Source organism: Micromys minutus (genome assembly GCF_963924665.1).
Source record: "Micromys minutus genome assembly, chromosome: 22".
Classification (NCBI taxonomy): domain Eukaryota; kingdom Metazoa; phylum Chordata; class Mammalia; order Rodentia; family Muridae; genus Micromys; species Micromys minutus.
In genome coordinates this window covers 4206172-4229995 of record NC_137957.1, presented here as the reverse complement: position 1 = coordinate 4229995, position 23824 = coordinate 4206172, and the positions used below count along the sequence as shown (strand labels likewise).

General features: G+C 37.4%; 1 protein-coding gene across 1 annotated transcript in view; it reads right to left on the bottom strand.

Moving 5' to 3' along the window:
- LOC308435273 (vomeronasal type-2 receptor 116-like) overlaps positions 1-23485 on the bottom strand; it is a gene marked incomplete at both ends in the record, with an annotated part of 42525 nt that extends 19040 nt beyond the window's left edge. Inside the window, 5 exons of the mRNA XM_080935945.1 lie at positions 628-751; positions 2153-2371; positions 2919-3725; positions 5812-6103; positions 23469-23485. Coding sequence (XP_080792071.1) covers positions 628-751; positions 2153-2371; positions 2919-3725; positions 5812-6103; positions 23469-23485 — 1459 coding nt within the window. The remainder of the gene's footprint in view (positions 1-627; positions 752-2152; positions 2372-2918; positions 3726-5811; positions 6104-23468) is intronic.
- Positions 23486-23824: the final 339 nt, after the last annotated feature.

Here is a 23824-nt window from a genome sequence, read left to right as displayed (position 1 = left end):
GTAGCAAATGTATAGCCTGGTTTACATGTGGGCTCATCAGATGTGCAGCTTGGTATATATCTGGGTCTCAACCGGTGAATTAGATCTCCAAAAAGCTATTGTGTGACATTTGTTCTTCTAGCTGGGCTCCCTTGTCTTGCCTCAGTGGTAAAGGATGTGCCTAGACCTAGATGTGTCAGGGTGGGGTGCTACTCAGGGAAGCCTCACCTACTTAGAGGCAAAGGAGTCAGGGAATGATGGAAAGGACTGAGAAAGGGAGTGACCAGAAGGGGTGAAGTAAGATGTGAAGTGAATAAACAGAATAAAAATATATTAGTTAAAAATAGAGTCTCAAAATTATGAAGACTTAATACTCAGAATATTGTCAATGAAATTCTATGTTGAAATGAAACATTTGCCTTTGCTTTGAGGAAGTGATTTCTTGAGGCAACAATGCCTATAATGTATAAAAATGTAAACCATTAATATGTGTTATTTTAAAAGGAAATGCACCAGAACTATTTAAAACGCTAAACTGAAGTAAATGAATGATCATGTGGCTCTCCTGCCTAATTTTTTCTCTGTAGCTTATCTTAGTCAGAGCGTTGTGGAAAGGATGTAACATCCTGGGAGAGGCTTGTCATTCACCTGTATCATTAGAAATCTCATTCTCTTGGCAAGGAATGCAGTCAAAGCAACAGGCAAGCTTGTTCTCCAGGACAACTTTTCTGAATCCAGGACTGCAACTCTCACTGCATACAGACTGAGGGGTCTGAAAAATATTTAATACAAGTTACAAAATATTTACATATTTGTCAGTGCCCAAATAAAGGATGTATTTTACAATACAGATCACTTATTAATTAAATTGTATATTCAGAAATGTAGATTTTAGCTGTGCTCATTGTTTCCATGTAACATGATATACAAGTACATTCTTTTTAAAGCTAGGTTGCAAGACTATGAAACTCTATAAGATCTGTAAAGATTTTGGAAAGTAGATCCAAGAAGGTGTAAGTTAGGTTGCTGTGAAAATGTCTAAGGAGGGTATGTTGGGACTCTAGACTGATCCTTAAAATTTCTGGTTGGGTAGATGCAGAGATTTATCCTAAGTTCTATCTCTCTCTCATCATGGTATAAATTAATAATACCATAAAAACAAAGTTTTGGGTAATTCTGAGTAGTATTTCCTGCATTGCATTAGTTATTTTTGCCCTATGTATGAAAATGGAAAAGAAATTTGGCCAACAGCAGCCATTACTTCTTTATTCACTGATTTGGAGGAGATCTTTCTGATTTCCTAAAATCAGTGCTGTCATGATTCCCTAACATGATGAACTTCATTTCCAATTTGTAATGGTAAAAACAAGATCCTTCTTTCCTCACATTAATTTTGCTGCCTAAATTTTTATAACAAACAGGTAAGTATAAAAAAAATGTGCTCTAACTTTGCCGATTTGTTTGTTAAAGGCATAAGTCAAACACTAAGGAAAGTGACTCCTATTATCTAAGTTAGTTGTGTTAATTAGTGTTTCTATTGTTGTAATAAACAGCAGACTGATAGCAATCTGTGAATAGTAATTCTCATTGGAATTACACTTAGACCCCAGCATTTATCATCAATAGAAATGAGGACAGGAGTTTAGGTCATAAAACTGGAGAAAGTATTTGAAATAGGAACTCTAATAGGATTTCTGCACACTGGCTCGCTAATGCTGCATTTTTTCAGCTTTGTTTCTTAAACAACTAAGAACTGCCACCACTGTGATTTTAATGGCTCCTCCTCTGCGAATGTTGTATCAGGACAAAGTTTGATAGGTTTGGCTCTAGGCTAGTTTTTGTAAATATTTTCTCTGCTGACAGTCCTCTTCCCAGGTAAATCTAATTTATGTCATTTTGACAAAAATAATTAAGAAAAAGGAAATCAACATAAACATCCAGATTGCTGTTTGGTTACAATGACTTCATAAACTAGTAATTCATATTCTGCCTTTAAATGACAAAATGATTTGATTACTTGAAAATATTGGAAACACATCCACCAGAATTAGCAATCAGGAAAAGTCTTTTTATTGATAGTTATGGAGCCAATGTAAACAAACAAGAGCCATTGGACCTAGAATCATACATTATTTACATACATTAGAATCTTTTAAATAAGAAACACACCCACCTTTGTAAATCCTATGGGCCACTGGATCATATATTCAGATAATGACAATTCTTGGCTCTGGGGAGAAAATGTACCCACATTCACAAATAGTGAAAAACCTGTTGGAAAATCCCAAAAGTTGGTAATATCATACTCTGAATCTGTCTTCCTTTTCCAATCAAGGACCACATGGTCACCAGCAGAATTTATCACGTCAGTGTTCTTCAGAAAAGGGTGAAGCTAAAATATGTATGAAATACTATGAAAAAACAGTCTTAGACATGTAACAAAACTACAAACATGAAGTTATTTCTTGACTGCAATGTATAATGTTAATACAGTTTAAAATTATTTTTCTGTGGAGTTGAACAACGAACACCTTAGAAGAAAATAATTATAATTTGATTTCTAAAATGTCAGTTTTAGAGAACAATCTAATTCAAGCAGTATTAAGTAATCAAGAAAAATACTGTAAAAAAACTCGACCTTTTAAATCTAGCTATCTCCTTCTATTTTTTGAAAATTTTCACTGCCTCCATGCGAAATGTGTGTTTACTAAGCTTCAGTGGATAATTAGAAATGGGTTCCAGAACATAATAAACCTAGTTTTGTAGTTTAATATCTGACACTTCCACATAGAAAAGGGGGTACATTGATATTTAAGTTCCAAAATATAGCATACCTCTTACAGGTTATTGAAAAAAATCTAGAATTGAACTAGTTTGGGACTTTTTAAAGAAGCTAGTATAATGTTGCTAATGTTACAATACAATGAAAACAAGATTACCTGCCAGGGGAATAGCGTTTTCCTATCTTTGTTTTCCTGGAATTGAACTTGGAACTGGTTGAGAATCATCTCATGGAGACTGTGGGCAATGGCATACACAGCATTGTACACATTGTAACTTTCTTCAGACATGAACATGTCAAATATTTTCCCTGGCAACAATTCCAAAGAGGCGTTGGGCATACAGTTTTTAAGGATTTTACACTCCGAATGTTTAAGTGAGCACTTAAAATACCAGTTCCACAAGATATGAAGAAAACTGTCATCTGGGTATTTGATAGGTGTAGCTTCCTGCATAAATTTTGTGAAGCCCAGAATTTCCCCATGGTGGGGTGAAAAAGTGAGCATCCCGTGGGACAAGTCTAACAAGTTGTAGTCTCTAAATTTTGAGCCAAATACTTTTTTGCTCATGACCCAAACTTTTCTCTGTAGATGCTTTCTATAGCTATATTCTATATTAAAAACCATGAAGGCAATGTCTGTATATATTACAATCACATTTGCTGTTGACTCCAGAATACACACCCAAAAATCATTTTGCACATAATATAATGCATCACCTTTTACTGATACTGTCCTCACATAAGCTATGCATACTTTATTTTTGTCCATCTCCTTTCTCAAGTCTGATATAAACTGAATACCACTGTGACCATCTGGGATGATCAGTCCCACCCAGGTCCAATTGAAATAAAGCAACAAAGAGACAATACCACACAATAGCGATGCTTCTTTTGGGGCTACCTGGTATAGAGATGGAAACTGCTTTCTGTCATTCAGAACCTGATCAAAAGACCCAAAAGAAATCTGAAAGAAATACAATATTTAAAACATTAAGAACAAAAATTGTCATTTATCCAAAGTGTACAAATAGAGGGGCCTAAGGCTTCACCTGCATACATAGCAGAGAATGATCTTGTCTGATATTAATGGGAGAAGAGGCCCTTGATCCTGTGAAGGCTAAATCTCCCAGCATGGGTGAATGCTAGGGCAGTAAATTGGGAGTGAGTGGGTGAGCGGGGAGCACCCTCTTAAAAGCCAGAGTAGGAAGGGATAGGATATAACATTGGCATAGGGGATAATGAGAAGGGGGATAACATTAGAAAGTTTCATAGATCAACTAGGCTACATCTCAGTGATGCAGGGATGGTTCACTATATGAAAATACATCAATGTGACCCACTCTGTGAACAAAGTCATTTTAAAAACCACATCGTCATCTTATTAGATGCTGAAAAAGCCTTTGGCAAAATACAATACTGCTTCATTTTAAATATATTGGAGAGATCAGGAATTCAAGGTTTACATCTAAACATAATAAAACTAATGTTAAGCAAAAAAATAGCCAACATAAAACTAAATGGAGTGAACATTGAGGCAATCCCAGTAAAATCAGGGACAAGTATAAAGGCTGTCTAATCTCCCTGTATCTATTCAATATAGTAATAGAACTTTTAGGTAGTGCAATTAGGCACCCAAAGGAGATGTAAGGGATACAAATTAGAAAGGATAAAGTCAGTACATCACTATTTGTGGATGATGTAATAAGTGACCCTGAAAAATTCACAAGAGAAAACCTGTACCTGGTTAAAAAAAAGTCTTAAGCAAAGTGGTTGGTTATAAAATGGGCAGAAAAAGAAATTAGGAAAAGGACACCACTCACAATAGTCAAAAATACTATAAAATATCTTGGTGTGACTCTAACAAAGCAAGTGAAAGATCTGTATGATAAGACCTTCAGGTCTCTGAAGAAAGATATTGTAGAAGACCTCAGAAGATGAAAAGAACTCTCATTATCATGAATCAGTAGGATATATATATATATATTATATTATATATTATATATCATGTATCATATATCACATACCACATATCACATATCATATATCATATATATTATATAGATGATACAGATGTAGATATTCAATGCAGTCCCTATCAAAATTCTTTACAGAGATTGAAAGAGCAATTCTCAGATTCATTTGGAACAACAACAACAAAACCCAAGATAGTGAAAACTATTCTCAACAGTAAGAGAAATTCTGGGAAAATAACCATCTCTGACCTCAAGCTCTACTACAGGGCAGTAGTGATAAAAAATGCATGGTACTGGTACAGGAACAGGAAATTGGATTAATGGAATAGAATTGAAGACCCAGAGATGAGCCCACATACTAGTGCTCACTCGATCTTTTACAAAGAAGAAAAAAACCATCCAGTGGAAAAAAGAAAGCATATTCAACAAATGGTTCTGGCTTAAGTAGTGACTGGCATGCAGAAGAATGCAAAATGATCCATTCTTATCCCCTTGTACAAAGCTCAAGTTCAAGTGTATCAAGGAATCCCACATAAAACCAGATACACTGAATAAAATAGAAGGAAAATTTAAAAAGAACCTTAAACATGCTGGCACAGGGGAAATTTTTCTAAACAGAACACTAATGGCTCATTCTGTAAAATTAACAATTGACAACTGGAATCTCAAAATTGGAAAGCTTCTGGAAGGCAAAGGACACTGTCAATAGGAAAATACAGCAACCCTCAGATTGGTAAAAGATCTTGACCAGCCCTTCATCTGATAGAGGCCTAATATCCAAACATGCAAAGAATTAAAAAAGTTAGACTCCAGAGAATATAAAATGGGGTATATAACTAAACAAAGACTAAAGGTTTTAAATTTTCTTGTATATGATCCATTCTCTTTACTATACTTTTTAAAAACCCAAACCCAAACCAAACCAGAAAGAAAAAAAGAAAAACATGGAAGTTTTTTTTTCTGTGTTTGTGGTTGTTCTTTTATACTCAGTAATCACAATCTCTCCCTTTTATTTGGCACACAGCTACAATCTGAGAAAAGAGACCTGGCAGCCCATCACTCACATAACTCACTCACCTGTGGAAATTTGTAAAGATTCATCAGTCTTCCAATATTTTCAGATATTTTCCATGATATTCCTGTAAGTGCAGCAGCTGATTTGCTCTCTCCTCTACAGCTGTAATTAGGGATGGAGTTGCTCAAGCCTGTGAGCCAATAGAGTACACTCCTCAGAACATTCCTTTCAAAATGTGGCAGAGTATAAATCTCAAGTCCCAGAGAAGTGTTTGGTAAAATGAGGGAGTTCCGGTTGATCTCATTGATGGCAAACAACATAGATAAAACAAGCTGGTAGTTTTGTTCTTTGATCCTGCACACAAATATTACAGCATTCTTAGAGTGAACTCACACCAATTGTTTCTAAACATTTATTGCAGTGTCTTCTACATTTTAAAAGTTTGTGTTTCAATAGGACACACACTTTTATGTTGGGCACTTAATTCTTTAATTCAAATAGTGTACTAAGAAATTTGATGTTGATGAGCTACTTAAGTGGCATACTTACTAATGTTAAGACCAGGAGAGTTTGCTTTTTCTCATACCCAGATGTGGAAATATATTACTACCCTTGAATGACTTGGGAATCCTGCATAAAAATCACTGTTCTGGTCTTCCAACCACAAAAAATATGAAAAAAATAGACTTTTAAGCCACCAGGTTCTGGTGATACATGATTATGTATTGATTCAATCTATGTGTGGCAAGATTTGGCTGATCTACAATTATATATATATATATTATATATCATAAAATTCTAATTCCTGTGAGCATTCTTTGCTTTTAATTGAATAATTATTTTTATTCCTCTTTGAACTATCATTTGGCAAGTAAATTTACTCATTAAAGTTTATGTGATGAGAAAAAAGAACACAGCATTTCACAGTCAGGTATCATGAAACTATGTCCACCTTCTTAATCCCCTTTCATTTTCAAAGTGCAGTTGAAGCTTTAAACCTAAACTGATTTCTAAATGTGTTTCCTTATATTCACAGATAAGTTTAGCTCTTGTAACCTACAAAAGAAAATTTTCACTGGGACAGATAACTACAGAATGGCAGAAGGGGTCGAAGCAGAATGAGCCACACAGAGGGATGCCCAGAACTGAAAAATCTACCACACATCTCCGGACATTAACCTTGGGGAGTATTGTGGAAGATGGGCCAAAGACATTGTAAAAAAAAAAAAAAAACAAAAAAAACAAAAACAAAAAAAAAAACAACTCAACTAGGACAGCAACTGTAGACCTGACCTGTATTCACAGGGTGAGAACTCTGAGACTCAAACATAAGCTTAAGATTGTAGACACCTAACTATTGCTGAAAGCAGGAGTAGATATTCAGTTTTGGGGAATGAACAATTACTTACTCAACTTCAATTACTCAGTTCCCAAACCGTATGTATACATGAAACATTAAATGGACTTAGGCTGTAGGTATATAATTGTATTGTGCTTAGACATATCAGTAACTACAATAGAATATAATGCCATTATTTGAGAGGAATAGTTTGTAAACTAAAAGATAGTATGGCCAAAAATGACAGGGAGAGGTTAGAACAGGAAAGCTAGCAAACTAATGATACTATTTTGTGAGATGTAAAAAATATTATATATAAAATATGCATTATTACAAAATTAGAAATTGTATAGGATAGTAATCTGGAGGCATATTGTGTTTTAAATAACACAATTACACATTTCTTGATCATTGGAAAACTCATGTGAGCTCAGGGACAAGGTTAGTACAAAAATTCATGCTGTCATCCTTCCAGTTTCCATCTGCTTCCAGAGCTGGCCATGTGCCAAATCTCTCTGAACTCAGATCCTTTGAGAAGACGGATGGTCTTCCAGAAGTACAGACACACCTGATAACACAGGTAGGACTCCCACCTCTGCTCTTAGGGACCCATTCAGAGCCCTCAGGACACAGGAAAGTAGGAGCAGCTAGGGAAAGGGTCCTTCTTCTTTCCAACTGCACCCCAGACCTGACCTTGTGCCATGCTCTTGACATGCAAATCCTACCAGAACAGAGTACTCCCAGGAGTACTGATGCACCTGACAGCACAGGTAAGACCCCCACTTCTGCTCCAAGAAACCTGCCTGGAGCCCTCAGGAAACATGAACCAAGGAACAGTCTAGGAAAGGATACATCTGTCTGAGCCCTAAGCTGACTCTGTGCAACAGCTCTTTGTACCCAGATTACACTGGGAGAGAGCAGGTCTCCCAGGAGTCCTGATACACAGACTTACAGAAGAGTGAAGCCATTGTCAGAGACAGCAAGATCAGCTAACATCAGAGATAAACAGAAGACTAGAGACAAGTGCAAAAGCCCAACCAACAGACACAAAGCCAATTGGCATCATCAGAAGTTCTTCCACCAAATCAAGCCCTGAATAACACAACACACCAGTAAAGCAAGGTTCTTATTTAAAATAACATCTCTTGATGATGCTAGAGGGCTTTTAAAAGGACGCAAACAACTCCCTTAAAAAAATGCATGACCACATAGGTAAACAGGTAGAAGCCTTTAAAGAGGAAAGACAAAAAAAAATCGTAGAGAATTACAGAAAAACACAAGCAAACAGGTGAAGGAATTGAACAAAGCCATCAAGGATCTAAAAAATGGAAATAGAAAAAAATAAAGAAATCACAAAGTGAGATGATCCTGGAAATTTAAAGCCTAGGAAAGAGATCAGGAGTCATAGATGCTACAATCAACAACAGAATACAAGAGATAGAAAATAGAATCTCAGGGGCAGCAAATACCATAGAAAACATTGACACAACAGTTAGAGAAAATCCAAATTGGAAAAAGCTACTAACTCAAAATATTTAGGAAATTCAGGAACCAATGAGAGGAGCAAAACTAAGGATAAAATGTATAGAATAAAGTAAAGATTCCCAAATTAAAGGGCCAGTAAATATCTCCAACAAAATTAGCCAATTATCAAAAGAAACAAGTTGGAGTAGCCACTCTAATATAGATAAAATCAACTTTTAACTACAAATTATCAAAAAAGGGCGACTTCAGGGCGCAGAACAGGGAACGGCCCATTATCCACTCGGATCAGCAGCTCCTAAAGCTTTAAAGACTGGTGAGTAGGAAATCTGGACAACCAGGGAGCAGAGAGATCTCTGCAAAGTGTGCACAGTAAGCGAATCCCCAGGCCTGCCTGATCCAGGGACCAGGAACACAACTTTGGAACCTTTGTTTCCACCCGGTGGCGACTTCAGGGTGCAGAACAAAGAGCGGCCCATCTGCCACTGGGATCAGCAACTCCTAAAGCTTTAAAGACTGGTGAGTAGGAGATCTGGGCAGCCAGGGAGCAGAGGGATCTCTGCAGAGTGCACACGGTAAGAGCACCCCCAGGCCTGCCTGATCCAGGGACCAGGAACACAATTTTGGAACTTCTGTTTCCACCCAGCGGCGACTTCAGGGTGCAGAACAGAGCCCGGCCCACCTGCCTTCCCCCTCGAGCAGCAGCTCCTAAAGGCTTAAAGACTGGGACCAGGAACACAACTTTAGAACTTCTGTTTCTACCCGGTGGCAACTTCAGGGCGAAAAACAGGGCACGGCCCATCTGCCACTCGGATCAAAAGCTCCTAAAGCTTTAAAGACTGGTGAGTAGGAGATCTGGGCAGCCAGGGAGCAGAGAGATCACTGCGGAGTGCGCACAGTAAGCGCACCCCCAGCCCTGCTTGATCCAGGGACCAGGAACACAACTTTGGAACTTCTGTTTCCACCCTGCGGCGACCTCAGGGCACAGAACAGAGCTCGGCCAATCTGACACCTGGACCAGTGGAGATCCAGGGACACAGACCAGATACAAGGGAAAGGCAAGAACGTATCACGGACAACAAGATGGTGAGAGAAAAGCTAAAGACTATGTCCCAAGGAAACCAAGACAACCTGGCAATACCAAAACCCAGCTCTCCCATAACAGCAAACATTGGAATGCCAAACACTCCAGAAAAAGAAGACCCAGACCTGAAGTCATACCTCAAGATGCTGATAGAGATACTTAAACAAGAACAGGAGGAAAAGCAAAAAGATTCACATGCTATTAAAGAGGAAACAAGAAAAACACTCAAAGAACTCAAAGAACTTGAGGAAAACAGAACCAAAGAGATGAGGGAATTTAAAACAGAAATTGACACAATAAAGAAAACACTAAAAGAGATAACCCTAGAGGTAGAACACCTAAAAAAGAAATCAGGAGTCACAGAAGCAAGCATTTTCAATAGACTACAAGAGATGGAAGAGAGAATCTCAGGGGCAGAAGACAACATTGTAAACATAGACAAAACAGCCAGAGAAGATGCAAAAAACAAAACGCTCCTAACCCAAAATGTCCAGGAAATGCAGGACACAATGAGAAGACCTAACCTAAGGATAATAGGAATAGAAGAGGGAGAAGAGTATCAACTAAGAGGCACAGAAAATATCTTCAACAAAATCGTAGAAGAAAACTTCCCTACCCACAAAAATGAGATGACCACGAGCATAAAAGAAGCCTTCAGAACTCCAAATAGGTTGGACCAGAAAAAAAAATACCTCCTGACACATAATAGTCAAAACACCAAGTGCGCAAAAAAGAAAGAATACTAAAAGCAGTAAGAGAAAAAGGTCAGGTAACATATAAAGGCAGGCCAATCAGAATCACACCCGATTTCTCAACAGAGACTATGAAAGCTAGAAGAGCTTGGAAAGACATCATGCACACCCTAAGAGAGCAAAAGTGCCAGCCCAAGCTGCTATACCCAGCAAAACTATCAATCACCATCGATGGAGAGATGAAGATATCTCAAGACAAATCTAAATTTACACAATATCTGACCACAAACCCAGAACTACAACGAATTATAGGTGGAAAACCCAATACAATGAGGGAAAATACAGCCTAGTGAAAACAAAAAAACTCCTAAACAAGAAAAATGAAAGAAGAAAAAAACACAGACACAACTCAACCCACAAAAGCAATAATGGCAGGAAACAGAAACAACTATTCCTTGATGTCTATTAACATAAATGGACTTAACTCCCCAATAAAGAGACATAGGCTATCAGACTGAATACATAAACAAAATCCAGCCTTTTCCTGCATGCAGGAAACTCATCTCAGAGACAAAGACAAACACTATCTCAGAGTAAAAGGGTGGGCAAAAAACTTCCAAGCAAACAGCCCCAAGAAGCAAGCTGGAGTGGTAATTCTAATATCGAATAAAGTAAATTTCCAACGAAAAGTTAACAAAAAAGATAAGGAAGGACAGTTTTTACTCATTACCGGGGAAATCTGTCAGGAGGAACTCTCAATTCTTAACATATATGCTCCAAATAAAAAAGGACCCATATTCATAAAAGAAACCCTACTAAAGCTCAAAAAATATATTTCACCCCACACAATAATAGTGGAAGACTTTAATACCCCACTCTCATCAATGGACAGATCATGGAAACAGAAACTGAACAAGGACACTGCAAAACTAGTAGAGACTTTGAACCAACTAGAATTAATAGATATATACAGAACATATCATCCTAAAGGACAAGAATACACCTTCTTCTCAGCACCCCATGGCACATTCTCGAAAATTGACCACTTAATTGGACACAGACGAGCCTCAATCGATATAAAAAGATTAAAATACTCCCATGCATCCTCTCAGATCACCATGGTCTACGGCTGGTCTTTAACAACAACAAACACAAAAAAAAAGCCTACGTACATAAGAAAACTAAACAACGCTCTGTTAAACGATAGCAGGGCCAAAGAAGAAATAAAGAAAGAAATTAAGGACTTTCTAGAATTCAACAAAAATGAAAACACAACATACCCAAACCTATGGGATGCAATGAAAGTAATACTGAGAGGAAAACGCATAGCCCTAAGTGCTTCCAAAAAGAAACTAGAGAGAGCTTACATCAGCAACTTGACAGCACAGCTAAAAGCCCTAGAACAAAAGGAAGCAGATATACCCAAGAAGAGTAGACGGCAAGAAATAATCAAAATTAGGGCAGAAATAGACCAAATAGAAACAAAAAGAACCATTGAAAAAATCAACAAAACCAAGAGTTGGTTCTTTGAGAAAAACAACAAGATTGATAAACCCCTAGCCAGACTAACTAGAGGGCAAAGAGAGAGTATACAAATTAACTAAATCAGAAAGGAAAGTGGAGACATAACAACTGAAACTGAGGAAATTCAAGAAATCATCAGATCCTACTACAAAAAATTATACTCCACAAAATTGGAAAATCTGGAGGAAATGGATGAATTCATAGACAGATACAAGATCCCAAAGTTAAACCAGAACCAAGTAAACCATCTAAATAACCCTATAACACCTAAAGAAATTGAAGAAGCCATCAAAAGCCTCCCAACCAAAAAAAGCCCATGTCCAGACGGTTCAGTGCAGAGGTTTATCAGACATTTATTTGGGATATAACACCAATACTCTCCAAAGTATTCCAAAAGATAGAATCAGATGGAATACTACCCAACTCATTTTTTGAGGCTACAATAACCCTCGTACCTAAACCACACAAAGACCCTACAAAGAAAGAGAACTTCAGACCAATCTCACTTATGAACATTGATGCAAAAATACTCAACAAAACCCTGCAAACCGAATCCAAGAACACATCAAAACGATCATTCATCATGCCCAAGTAGGCTTCATCCCTGGGATGCAGGGATGGTTTAACATAAGGAAATCCATCAACGTAATCCACCATATAAACAAACTCAAAGAACAAAATCACATGGTCATCTCACTAGATGCTGAGAAAGCATTCGACAAAATTCAACACCCCTTCATGTTAAAAGTCCTGGAAAGCACAGGAATCCAAGGTCCATACTTAAACATAATAAAAGCAATATACAGCAAACCAACAGCCAACATCAAACTTAATGGTGGGAAACTTGAAGCAATCCCACTAAAATCAGGGACTCAACAAGGCTGCCCACTCTCCCCCTACCTATTCAACATAGTACTGGAAGTCCTGGCTGGAGCAATTAGACAGCAAAAGGAGATCAAGGGGATAAAAATCAAAAAGGAAGAGATAAAAACATAACTCTTTGCCGATGACATGATAGTGTACTTAAGTGACCCCAAAAACTCCACCAGAGAACTCCTACAGCTGATAAACAAGTTCAGCAAAGTGACTGGATACAAAATCAACTCAAACAAATCAGTAGCCTTCCTATACTCAAAGGACAAACATGTGGAGAAAGAAATTAGGGAAAAGGTAGCCTTCACAATTGTCACAAAACTATGAAATACCATGGTGTGACTCTAACTAAGCAAGTGAAGGACCTGTATGACAAGAACTTCAAACCTCTAAAGAAGGAAATTGAGGAGGATCTCAGAAAATGGAAAGATCTCCCATGCTCATGGATTGGGAAGATCAACATTTTAAAAATGGCCATCCTACCAAAAGCAATCTACAGTTTCAACGCTATCCCCATCAAAATTCCAACACAGTTCTTCATAGAATTGGAAAGATCAATGTGCAATTTCATATGGAACAACAAATGACCTAGAATAGCGAAATCCATCCTCAACAACAAGAAAACATCTGCGGGAATCACTATCCCTGACCTCAAGCTATATTACAAGGCAATTGTGCTGAAAACTGCATGGTACTGGTACAGAAATAGGCATGTTAGCCATCAGGGAAATGCAAATCAAAACAACCCTGAGATTCCACCTCACAGCAGTCTGACTGGCCAAGATCCAAAACTCAGATGACAACAGATGCTAGCGAGGTTGCGGAGAAAGAGGAACACTTCTCCACTGTTGGTGTGGTTACAAACTAATACAACCACTCTGGAAATCAGTCTGGCAATTCCTCAGTGGACAGATCAAGGAAACAGATACTAAACAGAGACATAATGAAACTAACAGAAGTTTTAAACCAAATGAATTTAACAGGTATCTATAGAATATTTCAACTGAAAACAAAAGAGTATACTTTCTTCTAAGAACCCCATGGTACCTTCTCTATAATTTAACATATAATCTGTCACAAAACAGCCTTCAGCAGACACAAGAATATTGTAATAACCCCATGCTTCCTATCAGATCACCATGGACTAAGGCTGGTATTCAATAACAAATACAAACAAACAAACAAACAAGGAAAAAACAAAAGAAAGCATATATTTATATAGAGCAGAAGAATGCTCTACTCAATGATAACTTGGTTAAGAAAAATTAAAATTTTTTTTAAATTCAAAGTAAATGAAGCCACAACATACCCAAACTTATGGGAAACAATGAAAGCAGAGCTAAAAGGAAAATTCATCGCTCTGAGTGCTTCCAAAGGAAATTTGAGTGAACATACACTAGCAATTGACAGCTCATCTGAAAGCTAGAACAAAAAGAAACAAATACACCGAATGAGGAGCAGAAATCAAAAGAATTATACAAAGAATCAATGAAACCAGGGTCTTGTTTTTTGAGAAAACCTACAAGATATATAAAGTCCTACTCAGACTAACCATAGGGCATAGATATAGTATCCAAATTAACAAAATCAGAAATGAAAAGAGTCATAACAATAGAAACTGAGGAAATAAAAAAAAAACCACATCAGATCTACTACACAAACGCATACTCAAAAAACCTAAAAAATCTGGAGAAAATGGACAGTTTTCTAGACAGATACCAGGTACCTATGTTAAATCAGTATGAGATAAAACATCTAAACAGTCCCATAATTGCTAATAAAAAATAAGCAGTCTTTAAAATCTCTGAACCAAAATAAATAAATAAATAAATAAATAAAATAAAATCTCTGAACCAAAAAAGACCACTGTATAGATAGATTTATTGCAGAATTCAAGCAGACCTTTATAGAAGGGTTCTACAAACTCTTTCACAAAATAGAAACAGAAGGAATACTATCCAGTTCTTTCTATGAAGCAATGATTACTGTAATACCTAAACCACACAAAAACCCTAATAAGAAAGAGAACTTCAGACCAAATTCTATTATGAACATGGATGCAAAAATACTCAATAAAATTTTTGCAAACTGAATAAAAGAATATATCAAAATTATTATGATCAAGTAGGCTTCATTCCAGGAATGAATGGATGATTCAATATATAGAAATCCATTAACATAATCTACTATATAAACAAAATCAAACAAAAAAAAAACATGATCATTTCATTAGATGATGAGAAAGCATTTGACAAAATTCAACACGCCTTAAGGTTAAAAGTCTTGGAAAGATTAAGAATTCAAGGCTGTAGGACAATCCGCCACCTGGACCAGCGGAGACCCAGTGATGAAGGCCTTGGTGAGAAGGGGGTCCGACAAGCCAGGGGGCAGAGAGATCTCTGCCCAGCACACATGGAAAATGCGCCCCTGCCCTGCCTAATCCAGGGAACAGGAACCCAGCATGGGGACCTCTGTTTCCAGCCTGCAGCTTTGGGGCGCAGAACAGGGCTCGGGCCATCTGCCACCTTGACCAGCGGAGACCGAGAGATGAAGGCCTGGTGAGAAGGGGGTCCGACAAGCCAGGGGACAGAGAGATCTCTGCCCAGCACACACGGAAAGCACGACCCTGCCCTGCCTGATCCAGGGACCAGGAAACCAGCATTGGGACCTCTTTTCCCAGCTTTGGGGTGCAGAACAGGGCTCGAACAACCTGCCACCTGAACCAGCGGAGATTCAGGGCCACAGGCCAGGTACAAGGGAAAGGCGAGAACCATACAATGACAAGATGGCAAGAGGAAAGCGAAAGAGCATATCCCAGGGAAACCAAGACAACCTGGCAACACTAAAACCCAGCTCTCCAATCACAGCAAACAGCGGAATGCCAAACACTCCAGAAAAAGAAGACACAGACCTGAAATCCTACCTCAAGATGATGATAGAGATCCTTAAACAAGAACAGGGGGGAAAGAATAAAAAATTAGAAGCTTTTAAAGAAGAAACCAGAAAAACACTCAAAGAACAACACTCAAATTTCAAGGCAATTGTGCTGAGAACTGCATGGTACTGGTACAGAAATAGGCATGTGGATTAATGGAATAGAATAGAAGATCCAGAAATGAGCCCTCATGTATATGGTCACCTGATTTTTGACAAAGGAGCTGTAAACATTCAATGGAAAAAGGACAGCCTATTCAACAAATGGTGCTGGTCCAACTGGCACTCAGCATGCAAAAGAATGAAAATAAACCCTTTCTTATCTCCTTGTACAAAGCTCAAGTGTAAGTGGATCAAATATCTCCACATTAAACCAGATACACTGAAACTATTAGATGAGAAAGTAGGGAAAACCTTAGAACACATAGGCACATGAGAAATTTTTCTGAACAAAACACCAATGGCTCCGACTCTAAGGTCAAAGATTGACAAATAGGACTTAATGAGATTGTAAAGTTTCTGTAAGGCTAAGGACACTGTCAAGAAAACAAAATGGCAGCCAACAGAGTGGGAAAAGATCTTTACTAACCGCACATCAGATGCAGGTCTAATATCCAAGGTATACAAAGAACTCTAAAAGCTAGACACCAGAGAATCAAACAACACTATTAAAAATGGGGTACAGAGCTAGACAAAAAGTTCTCAGTTGAGGAATATCGAATTGCTGAGAAACATATAAGGAATTGCTCGACATCCTTAGCCATCAGGTAAATGCAAGTCAAAACAACCCTGACATTCCACCTCACAGCAGTCAGACTGGCCAAGATCCAAAACTCAGATGACAGCAGATGCTGGAAAGGTTGTGGAGAAAGAGGAACACTTCTCCACTGTTGGTGGGGTTATAAACTGATACAACCACTCTGAAAATCAGTCTGGCGATTCCTCAGAAAATTGGACATAGTACTACCTGAAGATCCAGCTATTCCACTTCTGGGCATATACCTCAGAGACACTCCAATATACAACAAAGACGCATGCACCACAATGTTCATAGCAGCTCTATTTGTAATAGCCAGATGCTGGAAAGAACCCAGAAAGAATCATCCTTCAGTAGATGAATGGATACAAAAATTGTGGTATATTTACACAATGGAGTACTACTCAGCTATCAGAAACAATGACTTTATGAAATTCTTAAGAAAATGGTTGCATCTAGAGAATATCATCCTGAGTGAGATAACACAGTCACAAAAGAACAGACGTAATATGCATTCACTGATAATGGGATACTCACCCCAGAATTCTCTGAACACCCCAGAAACAACTCACAGACTGTGTGAAGTTCAAGAAAAAACAAAAACAAAAACAAAAAAAATTATGCTCAATCCTTACACACCAAGAAAACTTTGACTAATTCCAGGTTACATCCTGTTTTACATGTACTTTTTGCTCATTGTGACTAGTAAGACCTTAATGCACAGTATCAAACCTTTGGGAAAAAAAGCCAAGCACTGACAAAAATGTATTTGTATACATTTATGCAAAAATGCTTAAAATTTATTCTTCTATCTTTGTTTTTTAAAATAAAGTTGTTCCAAAAATAAATAAATAAATAAAAATAAAGTGAAAAAAATAGAATTCAAGGCCAATACCTAAGTATACCAAAAGAAATATACAGCCAACTAGTAGCCAACATCAACCTGAATAGAGAGAACCTTGAGTCATCCCCCACTGAAATCAGGGACAGGACAAGGCTGCTCACTCTCTTACTACCTATTTTATACTATATGAATTCCTAGCCAGAGCAATTAGACAACAAAAGGAGGTTAAAAATACAAATTGGAAAGAAAGAAGTCAGCCTATCACTATTAGTAGATGATATGATAGTATACTTAAGTGACCCTTAAATTTTCAACTAAGAACTTTTAAACTTTATAAACAAATTCAGCAAGTGGCTGGATGTAAAATTAACTCAAAGAAATCAATAGCCCTCCTCTACTCAAAGGATAAACAAGGTGAGAAAGAAATTAGGGAAATGACATCATTCCCAGTAGTCAAAAATATTATAAAATACTTTAGTCTGGTTCTCACCAAGCAAGTAAAATATTTGTGTGACAAGAATTTCAAGTCTCTGAAAAACAAAACTGAAGAAGTTCTCAGAAGATCAAAAAAATCTTCCATGCTCATGGATTGACAGGATTAATATATTAAAAATGACCATCTTGCTGAAAGCAATCTACAGATTCAGTGCAATCACCATTAAAATTCATACTCAATTCTTCATAGAGTTGGAAAGAACAATTTACAAATGTATTTGGAACAACAGCAATAGTAACAAGATAGTGAAAACGATTCTCAACAATAAAGAACTTCTGCAAAAATCACCATCCCTGACCTCAAGTTATATTATAGAGCAGTAGTGATAAAAAGGCATGGTATTGGAACAGAGGTAGATTATCGAATAGAACTGAAGACCTAGAAATGTATCCACACACCTATATTCACTTGATCTTTGATAAAGGAGCTAAAACTATCCAGTGGGGGAAAGAAACAGTATATTCAACAAATGGTGCTGTTTCGATGGGAAATCAGCATGTAGAAGAATGCAAATCAATTCATTCTTATTTCCGTGTACAAAGCTCAAGTACATGTGGATCAAGGAGCTCCACATAAAACCATATACACTCAAACTAAAAGAGGAGAAAGTGGGAAAGAGTCTTCAGTAAATGGGAGCTGGGGGAATCTTTTTGTACAGTTCACCAATGGCTTATAATCTAAGATCAAGAATCAACAAAAGGGACCTCATAAATTTTCAAAGATTCTGTAAGGCAAAGGACACTGTCAGCAGGACAAAACTGCAGCCAACAGCCAACAGATTGGGAAAATTTTTTTACCAATTCTCAAATCAATAGAGGGGTAATATACAGCATATACAAAGAACTCAAGAAGTTATATTACAGAGAATAAAATAATCCTATTAAAAATTGGGATACAGAGCTAGACCAAGAATTACCAATGGAGGAATATCAAATGACTGAGAAGCACCTAAAGTAATATTAAACACCTTTAGTTATCAGGAAAATGCAAATCAAAACCACCCTGATATTCCACCTTACACATTTGGAGTGGCTAAGATCAAAAACTTAGCTGAAAGCAGATGGTGGAGAGGATGTAAAAAAAAGGGGGGGGGGAAACTTGTCCATTGTTGGTATGAATGCAAGCTGGTACAACCACTGTCAAAATCAGTCTGGAGGTTCCTCAGAAAACTGGACATTGCACTACTTGAGGACCCAGCTATGCCACTCCTTGATATATACCCAAAAGATGCTCCAACACATAACAAGCACACATGTTCCACTACGTTCATAGCAGCCTCATTTATAATACCCCAAAGCTGGAACGAGCTCAGATATTCTTCAACAGATGAATGTATACAGAAAATGTGGTACATTTACACCATGGAGTACTTACTACTCAGCTACTAAAATCAATGACTACATGAAATTCTCTGGCAAATAAATGGAACTAGAAAATATTATCCTGAGTGAAGTAACCCAATCACAAAAATCCCCACTCATTGTATGCTTTTACTGATAAGTTCATATTAGCCTGAAAACTTGAATTACCCCAAGACAATTACAATTCAGAGACTACATGAAGCTCAAAAAGAAGGAAGACCCAAGTGCAGAAGTTTCAGTCCTCCTTAGATGGGGAAACAAAAATCATTCACATCAGGAAACATAGAGACAAAGTTTGGAGCAGAAACTGAAAGAAAAGGCCATCTAGAGATTGCCCCACCTCAAGAACTATCCCAAATACAGTCCCAAAAGTCAGACAATATTGCAGATGCCAAGAGCATGCTGACAGGAGCCTGATATATCTGTCACCTGAGAGGATCTGCCAGAGCCTCACAAATACAGAGTCAGATACTCAGAGACAATCACTGAACTGAGAACAAGCTCCTCAATGATGGAGTTATAGAAATGATTGAAGAAGCTGAAGGGATTTCCAACCCCATAGAAGAACTACAATATCAACCAACCATTCTCTCCAGAGCTCCAATGGACTAAACTACCTTCCAAAGAGTACACATTGAAGAACCTATGGCCACAGCTGTATATTTATCATAGTCTGGTCATGTTGGGCATCAATGGAAGGACAAGCCCTTGGTCCTGCCATGGCTATATGCCCCAATGTTGGGGAATGTTAGGGCAAAAAGACGGGAGGGGTGTGTGCATAGGTGGGGGATCATCCTAATTTGTAGGTAATGTAGCTATGTTAATATTTAACAAACCAGACTTCAAAAAATTACTCAAAAGAGATTGGGAACAAGAATTTATATTTATCATAGAAAAATCCACAAAGATGATATTTCCGTTCTCTACATCTACGCCCCTGAAACAGGACATCTATAGTGGAAAAGGAACATTACTAATGTTTAAATAATACATTGACCCTCATACACTGATAGTGGGCGATTTGAATGTCCCACTCTCACAAATGATCTGGTCACCCCGACAAAATCTAAACATAGAAAGAGTAGAGGTGATAGACATTATAATTCTAAAGGTCATCACAAATATATAAAAATATTTCACGCAAACCCAAAAGAATATACTTTCTCTTAAGTACCTCACAGAGTATTCTCAACACTGACTACATATTTGATCACAAACCATTTCTCTACAGACACAAGAAAATTGATGTAATCCTATGCATCTGATCAAACAAATGCTAATTATAGCTAGTCATCAACTTGACAGAAACAATAGACAGCTTACAAGCTCATAAAACCTGAACAACTTCATACTGAATGACTAGCGATATCTAGGATGTCTATGTACAAATAAAGAAAGAGAAAAAAGCTCCCTAGAATACAATGAAAAGGAATACCTAACATAGTCAAATTTATGGGACTGGATGAAGATGTTCTAAAAGGAAATTTTATACAACTAAATAATTTTATAAAGAGACTGGAAAGATGTCATACTAGCAACTTAACAGCAGACCAGAATGTTATAGAACCAAAAAAAAGCAAACACACCCAAGCAGAGTGAATATCAGAAAATAATTTAACCAATGTCTGAAATCAAATCATTAGTCTTCCTTTATACAAATGTTGGAAAAGGATGAAAAAGAAATTAAGGAAACAACTCCCTTCTCAGTGGCCACAGATAATATAAAATATCTTGGAATAACTCTAACCAAACAAGTAAAACATCTATATAAAAACACCTTTTAGTCTCTCAAGAACAAAATCAAAGAAGATCTCAGACTATGGAGAGATCTCCCATGCTCATGGATTGGCAGAATTAACATAGTAAAAATGTTCATCCCATCCAAGGTGATTTACAGATTCCATGAAATCCCAATTAAAACCTCAACACAATTCCTCAAAGACATGGAAAGATCAATTCTCAAATTTATCTAGAAAGGAAAAAAATCCAGACTAGCAAAAACAATTCTTAAAAATAAAAGAACTGCTGGGGGAATCACCATCTCTGACCTCAAGCTATACTACAAAGCAATAGTGATAAAAAGTGCATAGTATTGGTACAGAAACAAACATGTAGATCAATGGAACATAAAGAGACACAGAAAAAACCTACACACTTAAAGACACTTGATCTTTGATGAAGACATCAAAATATACAATGGAAAAAGAAAGCACTTTCAATAAAAGGTGCTGGTCTACTTGGCTGTGTGTATGAAGAAAAAAGAAAATAGACCCATTATTTGTCACCTTGCACAAAGCTCAAGTCAAAGTGGATCAAGGACCTCAACGTAAAACCAAATACATTGAATCTAATAGAGAAGGCAGGAAAGATCCTGAATCTTTTGGCACAGGGGAAATTTCCTAAACAGAACTTCAACGGCTCAGGCTCTAATATTAAAACTTGATAAATAAGACAACATGAAACTGGACTGCTACTGTAAGGCAAAGGATATAGTCAGTAAGACAAATTTTCAACCTATAGTTTTGGAAAAGTTTTTCACTAACCCATATCAGATAGAGGGCTAATATCCAAAATATAGAAAAAACTCAAAAAGCTAACCACCAGAAAAAAAAAAAAAAAAAAAAAAAACAAACTATGAAAAAAGAGGGTGGGGGGAGTTATAGAACTAAACAAAGAATTCACAACAGAGGAAGCTGGAATGTCTGAGAATCACCTAAAGCAGTGATCAGAGTCCTTAGTGATTATGGAAATGCAAATCAAAATGACCTTGAGATGCCCCTTATACCAATCAGAATGGCTAGAATCAAAAACTCAGGTGATAGCACAATTTCATGAGGATGTGGAGAAATAACACTCCTTCATTGATGGTAAGATGGCAAGCTGGTATAACCACACTGACAATCAATCTGCAGGTTTCTCAGAAGATTGGAAATAGATCTATCCTGAAGACCCAGTTATGCCACTCTTGGAAATATACCCAAAACATCTGCACCAGGCAGCAGGGGCATGTACTACACTGTGTTCGTAGCAGCCTTATTTGTCCCATGACAGAAGAATAGATACAGAAAATGTGGTTTATTTACACAATGGAATACTTCTTAGCTATTAAGAACTAGGTTTGCCACTCCTGTGCATATACTCAAAAGATGCTCCAACCTACAACAAGGGCACACACTCCACTATATTCATAGCAGTCCTTTTTTTAAAATTTTTTAAAAATTTTTTAGCAGTCTTATTTATAATAGCAAGAAACTGGAAAGAACCCAAATGCCCTTCGACAGAGGAATGGATACAGAAAATATGGTACATTTACAAAATGAAATATTCCTCAACTATTAAAAGCAATGACTTCATAAAATTCTTAGGCAAGTGGATGGGACTAAAAAATATCATACTTAGTAAGGTAACCCAGTCACAAAAGAACACACATGGTATGCACTCACTGGTAAGTAGATATTAGCACAAAAGCTCAGATACTCTAGATATAATTCATAGACAATATGAAGCTCAAGATGAAGGAAGACCAAAGAGTGGATACTTCATTCCTACTTAGAAAGTGAAACAAAGAAATATAGGGAAAAACAATAAAGCAGAGACTAATGTAAAGGCCATTCAGAGACTGCCCCACCTGAGAATCTATTATATAGTCAGTCTCCAAACCCAGTAACTATTGTGGATGCAAAAAACTGTTTACTGACAGGAGCCAGATATAGCTGTGTTCTGAGAGGCTCGGCCAAAACCTTACCAATAAAGATCCAGATGCTTGTGGCCAACCATTGGACTAAGCAGGGTGACCCCTATGGAGGAGTTAGGAGAAGGACTGGAGAAGCTGAAAAGATTTGCAACTCCATAGGAAGAGCAACAGTATCAATGAACCAGACCCCCAGCGTGTCTAGGAACTAAACCACCAAACAAAAAGTACACATGGAGGGACCCATGGCTCCAGCTGCATATGTAGCAGAGGATGGCCTTATGGGGCACAGATGGGAAAAGAGGTTCTTGTCCTGTGAAGGGTAAATGCTCCAGTGTAGGGGAATGCTGGAGTGGAGAGGCAGGAGTATGTAGGTGCCTGGGTGAGCACCATCACAGAAGCAGTAGGAGGAAGATGGGGTAGGGGCTTTTGAAGGGAGGAACCAGGAAATAAGACAATATTTGAAATGTAAATAAATAAAATATCCAATAAAGATGAAAGGAATAAAAAAAAATTCAAAGAGCATTTCTGAAGGGAAGATACAGATGCTCAAGATGGGAAATACATATCAGTGTTAAAATCCACACTTAACCTGAGACACTGGAATATTTTAAAAATAATGTGTCAATTCAATGCACTTACCGTAATTCATTTTCCATTTCATTAGATAATGTTTTCCAATCTATTTTATCATTCAGTGGGTATAACCGAAAAATAGGAAAAAATGCACCAATTATCACAGCCCCATCTTGGTATAAGTGGGGTTTTGTTTCACTTAGGCAGGAATGGGTTGCGGTGATCCAGATGAGAGTTAGCATCTGTAGAAACCAGGAAATAAAAAGCCAAGAGAACAGCATATTAATAGATATTTCATCCAAGATCTAAGTCTTAGAGTGTTAAGTCCCATTGTATAGTATATATATGCTTGAGTATGTGTGTTTGCGTCTTTCTACATCTCTGTTTCTCTTTCTCTCCCATCCCCTGTGTGTGTGTGTGTG